This window comes from Psammomys obesus, unplaced genomic scaffold, assembly GCF_907164565.1.
Source record: "Psammomys obesus unplaced genomic scaffold, mPsaObe1.curated_primary_1811, whole genome shotgun sequence".
In the NCBI taxonomy this organism is placed as follows: domain Eukaryota; kingdom Metazoa; phylum Chordata; class Mammalia; order Rodentia; family Muridae; genus Psammomys; species Psammomys obesus.
Genome location: NW_026585691.1, coordinates 584974 through 592062, shown reverse-complemented (window position 1 = coordinate 592062; position 7089 = coordinate 584974). Strand labels below are relative to the sequence as shown.

At 41.2% G+C, this 7089-nt stretch overlaps 1 protein-coding gene across 2 annotated transcripts in view; it reads left to right on the top strand.

Moving 5' to 3' along the window:
* The window catches only part of Pias1 (protein inhibitor of activated STAT 1), a 109400-nt gene that overhangs the window by 56260 nt on the left and 46051 nt on the right, over window positions 1-7089 (top strand). For both annotated transcript variants that reach the window (XM_055597072.1, XM_055597079.1), the window contains exon 3: window positions 6872-6956. In XM_055597072.1, coding sequence (XP_055453047.1) covers window positions 6872-6956 — 85 coding nt within the window. The remainder of the gene's footprint in view (window positions 1-6871; window positions 6957-7089) is intronic.

Sequence of the window (7089 nt, the reverse complement as noted above, 5' to 3'; positions counted from 1 at the left end):
AAGAAGAAGAAGAAGAAGAAGAAGAAGAAGAAGAAGAAGAAGAAGAAAAGTGGAGTGCAAGCCAAATTTTGTTAAATAAAAGTTTATCGAGTTATGTGCTGAATAGGATGTTTTGGTTAGGGAAAAATACACAATGCTTCTCTAGCCACATTACATCTAGTGTCAGAAGTTTCTGGAATATGAAGTAGATTTTATAATGTTTGCATGACAACTAAATTGTCTAACAATTTATTTCTTTTCTAAAAAATGGATTCATTTATTTTTGTTCTGTGCATCTTTTTGCCTACATGTATGTCTGTGGATTATATGCATGCCTGGTATTCACGGAAGCCAGTAGAGAGTATCACAGATGGGTGTGAGTCACATGTGTGTGCTCGGAATTGAACCCAGATCCTCTGGAAGGCAGCCGGTGTTTGTAATCACTGAGCAGTCTTTCCAGCATTCCCCCCTCCACTTCTCGAAAGAGCCCTTCATTTTTAGTTTATGTGTATGGGTCTATGTCTGTGCACCACGTGTTTGCAGTGCTCTCGGAGGCCAAAAGAGGGTGCTGGATTCTCTGGAATTGGAGCTACAGACGGCTGTCAGACTACATGTGGGTACTGGGAATTGTATTCACCGCATTCTTTGGAAGAGCAGCTGTGCTCTTAACCCCTGAGCTATCTCTTCAGCCCCATGATTTTACTTTTTAAATGAACAAGAAGACATAAGAAAATAATACAGGTTTAACTTCTAAGTTGTGTAATGTTTAAATCAGTTAAGCATGTATGTTTCCTCACTTACTGCTTCTTTATAATGAAAACATTAAAAATCCTTTATCCCAGCTTTTAAAAATGCACAGGATAATCTGTGTGGAGTAGCACACTGGATCTTTCTACTCCTGTATAGCTGTAAAATAGTAATTGATTGGGGCTTGAGATATGGCTCATCCAGTAAAATGCTTGCTGTGAAGCGTGGAGACCTGGTTTTGATTCCTTGGCAGCGATGTCAAAAAGCGTGGTGTGATGAAGCATATAACTCACCTAAGGGATACAGAGGCAGCCTAATTTGGAGGAAAACACAGTGAGAGCTGGGACAGTGTCTCAGTGGGCAAAACCAAAACAAAACAAAAAAACAAAAACAAAACCCACAAAACTTTCTTTACTGTTGTGTAATGCACATCTTGAATAAAGTGAGATCAAGTTAACTACAGAACTATAGTAAAAGATTCTCTTCAAATTCTCACTTTTCTCCTTATTCCCTATACTCTGCCAGTGATAGGTAACCTGTAATTTTTTAATTAAAAAATCTGTAATTATTTATAATTTGGTTGTGTGTGTACCATAATGTTTGTATAGAGGTCAGGAAACAACTTTTGGGTTTGTTAATTTCCTTCCACCCACCTTATACAGGTTCAGGAGATTGAACTTGGGTAATGAGGCTTGCCTAACAAACTTTTACCCACTAAGCCATCTTAATGGCCGTAGGTAACCGTTTTAAATTAAAGTTTATCTTTCTTGTCATTCTTCTCTAAAAACTCAGTATTTATATAGCTGTGTATGTATAGATATGAGTGTATATATACACAGTTTGTTTTCTGAGATAAGATGCCACATTGTAGCTCTGACTGACCTGGAACTTGCTTTGTAAACCAGGCTGGCCTTAAACTTGAGGAATCCTCAGCCCCTTATATTTTACTTTTTCTTTATGTGAAGGAGCCTCGCTGTACGTCCCTACTGGTACACAGCTTACTGAACTCCTGCCTGTGTCTCCTGTGTGGGTACCAAAGGCGTGTGCCATCACTCTCAGCATACTTTGGATATTTTGTTGTTGTTGTTCTATGTGTTTCTTTGTGTAGACCAGGTTGGCCTCAAACTCACCGAGATCTGCCTCCCTCTGCCTCCTGAGTGCTCTCTGTATATTCTTATTCCTTCTCTTACATCAAAGGCAGTAGATTAAGTTTTCTTTACTTATATACTTGAATGATATTTTTATTTTTTTAGTTTTATTTTATGTGTGTGTTTTGCCTACATGTATGTACATGCACTGTATTTGTGCCTGATGTCAGAAGAAGACATTGGCTCCCCTGGAACAGGGGTTATGAATGGTTGTGAGCCACCATGTGGGAATTGAACACGTGTCCTCTGCAAGAACAGCAAGTGCTCTCAACCGCAGAAGCATGTCTTTAGCCTCTACTATGTTGAGGCTCACGCCCGTAGCAATATGTAGTAATTGCCTTCATTAGATTTTGCTTATACTCTGTTACATGTATGCTTGTTGAGACATCTCTTGTGAATAGATAATCTGTATAAAAAGGATATTTATGAACACTGTATAGCTATATGGTGGAAATAAAGCCTTGACATTATGAATCAGTTGGGTACTAGTATAATATTCCAGGACAGAAAGATTAGAGATGGGAAGAGACACACTCTCAAGGCTATAGGTTCATAGTAATTCTACTTGAAATATCATTTAGCTTTAAAGGTCATAAGAGTAACCAACACTCAGAAGGTAGAGACAGAAAGATCTCTGTGAGTTCAAGGCCAGCCTGGCCTTTATAGCTAGACTGTCTTTTAAAAATTAGTGCTAGTAAAAGGACTCAGGATGGCTGTGTGAGAAAGAGCACTTGCCCTGTAAGCATGAGGACTGAGTTTGAATTCCCACTGTTTACAGAAGAAAGGCAGGTGAGGACCTGCTGTCATGAATGGACGTGGGGACAGATGGATCCCGGGACTTCTCTGGCCAACCAGCCTAGCTAAACTGGTGACCTTCATGTTCCGTGAGAGACCATGGTACAAGGGGAAAAAAGCAAATGGAGGAAGATATCTGACATCTTGTTCTGCTTCCACATGTACACAACACACAACACAGCCCCAAAATATCCTAATAGTTGGAAATCTGTCTAGATGACTGTGTGTTAGAGCCTTGTTCTGAACAAAAAGAAAGAAAGAGAAGAATAAATGTGAGAAACCTAATGGTGAGGTGCTAAAGCAAAATAAGGTATAGGGACTAAAAGTGGTATTTTCAAACCACAGTAAAAGATCAGTGGAAGCTGAGCACGGACATTTCAGAAACCCCCCGCCCTGGAGAGGCTGACGGAGGAGGATCATAAGTGTGGATGTAGAGTAAGTCTGCCTTCCCTCCCCGAAAGTGATCAGTGGAAAAATAACTCTATAAAAAAAAGGACAAAACCATCAACAACAACAAAACAGAGTAACTTGGATGTAAAGATCTAATGTAGGGTCCTTGTGTTAGGACACAAACTTGTAAAAAAGTACATTTTTTATTGTTTGTTTGGTTTTGAGGTGGGCTTTTTTCTACGTAGTCATGGCTGTGCAAGAACTCACTATGTAGACCAGCTGAACTCAAGGATATCTGCCCGTCTGCCTCCCAAGTGCTGGGATTAACGGTTTGCACCACCATGCCTGGCTTGAAAGTACAACTCATTTAACAAATAACTGTAAGCAATAAACACATAAGTTTCAAATGTATAAAATGATATAGAAACAATGAAAGAATTTTGTGTACTGGTCTTAATTAGTATAGAAATTTACAAATGGTTAATAAAGTAAGCTACATGAAAATGTAACTTCAAACATTTGTTGATTAATATATTTTTGTGTATGTGTGATATGTGTATATACATATTCATGTATGAGGGCACACATGTGTTGTTTTGCTCCTGAATGTGAGCAGACAATCTCTGATATGAGTCCTTGCTTTTTACTTTGTTTGAGGCAGGATCTCTCTTGTTTACCTCTGCATGTTTTTCAAGCTAGCTGCCTTTGAGTTTCTGGGAGATTGTCCTGGCTCCACCTTCAGTTTCACTACAGGAGTGCTGGGACTACAGACATGCACCACCACATCTGGCTTTTGCATTGGTTCTGGGGACCCAGTGATGTCATTGGGCTTGCTCACTTAGAATTGCTGAGCCATCTCTCGGGCCAGAGTTAACTTTCATACCATCCAAAATGCAGCTAAAATGCGGGGGAGGGGTTGTTTACCAGACTCTAAGAAATATTTGTAACAAATTTCTAAGGGTTTTAATATTTTTACATATGGAACCTTTATGCAGACTTAAAAATAGTTACGGAATAAAATTAGACAATTAAATATCTTAAATTAACAAAAACAAGCCTAGAAAAAATTTAAATGTAAACTCAGCTACGAAGTAGTTACTGAGTACCACACATTAAATTGGCAGCAGCTGCCTTGCTGACCAGATAAGGGCAATTACAAACTGTTGTGGGCTGTTGCATATCACAACTACTTAATACTCTTATATTATTATTCATGAAATCATTGGGGTTGGGGTCCAGGGAGAAGGAGAGAGATTTGCCCTCAACCTTGGTTTGTTGAGATGGAGTTTCTTACTGAGCCTGAAGCTCTCCTGTTCAGCTGCACAGGCTGGTCATCAAGCCCCAGGGGTCATTCTGTCTGTCTCAGCCCAGGGGTTACAGGTGTGGGCCAATGACATAGCAACATGCCTGCCTTTTTACCCGGGCGCTGGGAATCCACACCCAGTCCTGCAATGCCGCATCCACTGAACCATCTGTGCAGCTGAACAGGACAGCTCTGAGTTGACTGACCGGGAACATAGAGCCTAGTGCTCACCAGCTTCAGCATCTGCAAGGGGCGTGTAGCTTTCCTTCACGTTGCTCCGGGCTGACGACACTAGATGTCACAGTAATAGTGGTGCTCTCATCATGGTCCATCTGAAGTATGTCACAGAGTTGACAGATGGCAATGGGTAACAACCAAGGTCTGTTTCTCCATGTGTACTCTGGGATGGAGGCAGGGGGAGAAAAGACGATGGAACTTAGAAGGCTGCTTTACTTCATTGACTGAAGCGCAATGTCATTTGCACGGAGTTGGGCCAGTGTGCATGGACTGCCCATATTCTAAACAAATAATAAATTCTTTGAAAGTGTCTTCAGTTATGGTGGCCTTTTGAGTGTCACAGTCTAGGGTGTGTCAAGAGAAATTCTGATGGAGAGGGTAAAGGCATCCATGTTTCTGATACTTGAAAAATGGCTGCTCTGGATAACGAGATTAGGCCAGTGCCTATGGCACCAGTGGGTGGAGTCTCTAGCATTGCAGATTTTAAATCATTAAGAAGCAGCCATGTTGTTTAAACCATCATCTTGTCTTTCTAAATCTGTTACCATCTGAAACTTTACCATAGTCATATATTTGAAAACGTGTCTAAATTTTTGCCTAGTGAATAATAAGAATTTTGTTCGCGGGAGATTATTTTAGCACTGTTTTAGAATGGAGCCAAAGATTTAAATTAGCTAGTCCAGGCCTGCTGGGGGGAAAAAATCTCTGTACAGGATCCTCTGATGATCCTGTATGTCAGTTTAGGTTGCTGACTGAGGACAGTGTTTGCTTTCCTGCATGTTGCTCCTTGATTTCGGTTTTTGGTCATTGCCAGGTCGTCACTTCACAATTGTGGTAACTTCTGGTTAGCAACCGTTCCTTGGTGATAGATTCTTTTTAAAAAAGCCTCTCCCCCACATGAAGCAGAAATGCAAATCTAGCCTTTAAAAGATGCTGCTCCTGCACAGAATGTAATTTTAGACCTGTGCTCTTTTCCCTCGGTGGTTGTGCACATTTTTCGATGAGGCATGCTGCAGTCAGGGTGGTTTACATGCTGCTTGCAAGTAGAACAAACGTGCTTAAGCAAGAGATTGAAATTAGCTACCAGTTAGCTTCTGCAGTCTTAGCCCACAGCCAGGAATTCCATGGTAGCAACTCTTAGTGATTCTTTTGTTGTAGAAAATTATCTTGGAAAAGTGCAGTTCAGTTTTTTCCCCCTGAAAGACAGAACCTCATATAGCCCAGGCTGACCTTAAACTCACTATGTAGCTGAGAATAACCTTGACCTTCTGAGCCTTTGGCTTCTGAGTACTGAGATTACTGATGTGTGCCACTACACCCATGTTATGTGGCACAGGAATTTGCTAGGCAGTCAGCCTACCAGTGGAGCCACATCCCCAGGCCTTATCTTTCTTAGTGTTTACAGTTTACCTAGTCAACAAATAGTTATTTTGTGCTTAGCACCCAGCCCCTGGTGTGTGTGTGTGCGCGCGTGCGTGTGCGCGTGCGCATGTGTCCGCGTGTGTGCACACACCTGGCTGCACCTGGTTTTGATCTCAGCATAGTTGGGGAATCCCTTTTTCTAAATGACACAGCTTACCTGCTTGCTGGCTGGCTTCCTTTTCTCCTCCTCCATCCTTTTTGGGTTTTGTTCTTGTGTTTCTCTTATACCTTGTTCCTTCTTTGAGAAGTGAACTCATCCAAGAAGAAGAGAAGCTGCATATGATACTGTATACAATGTGTATGGTGTCCAGGTGTGGCAGTGTGCGCCTGTAGTCACCATGTTCGGGATCTAGGCACAGGAGAATTGTGTTTGAGGCTGATTTTGGCAACATAGCATCATGGCAAGATCCTACCTCAAAACAAACAAGCCTAGTATAAACAGAAGACAACGGAAGTTTTCATTTACTTTAAAAATCAAATGCAGTTTCACCTGTGGAAATCTCAAAGCAGGTACTTTGTTTCTTAACTCAGAAACTACGTCTATTTAAATTAATTTATGTAATTACAGTTTAAATGGAGTTAGTGTTGGTATGCCGTTAGAGAAATGTGCGTATAATTAGATAACTTTTCATTCGTCTCTGCCATGTTTTCTGAATTTGAATTCTAATGGGCTGTTTCTGGAATTAAGCCTCTCTGTACCTTTCCGTTTGCCATGCCACATCTAGCATGTTTGTTACTTCTCAGGGCTTTCATTGTCTGGTCTCTAGTTGATTAATGATGTGGTGCTGACTATCATCTTTTGTACTGATGAATTTCAGGGTTATTAAAATGTAACTCTTTTCTTCTCCAGCATCAGACAACAGCCAGCGCTTTCGGGAAACCTGTTTTGCATTTGCCTTGACACCACAACAGGTGCAGCAGATCAGCAGCTCCATGTAAGTCACCTTCAATCTGACCTGCAGTGTGGTGTAAGCCCAAGACCAATGTAGGAAATGGGTTCGCCTCCAGCATCTCTCTCTTTCACACACACACACACACACACACACACACACACACACACACACACAC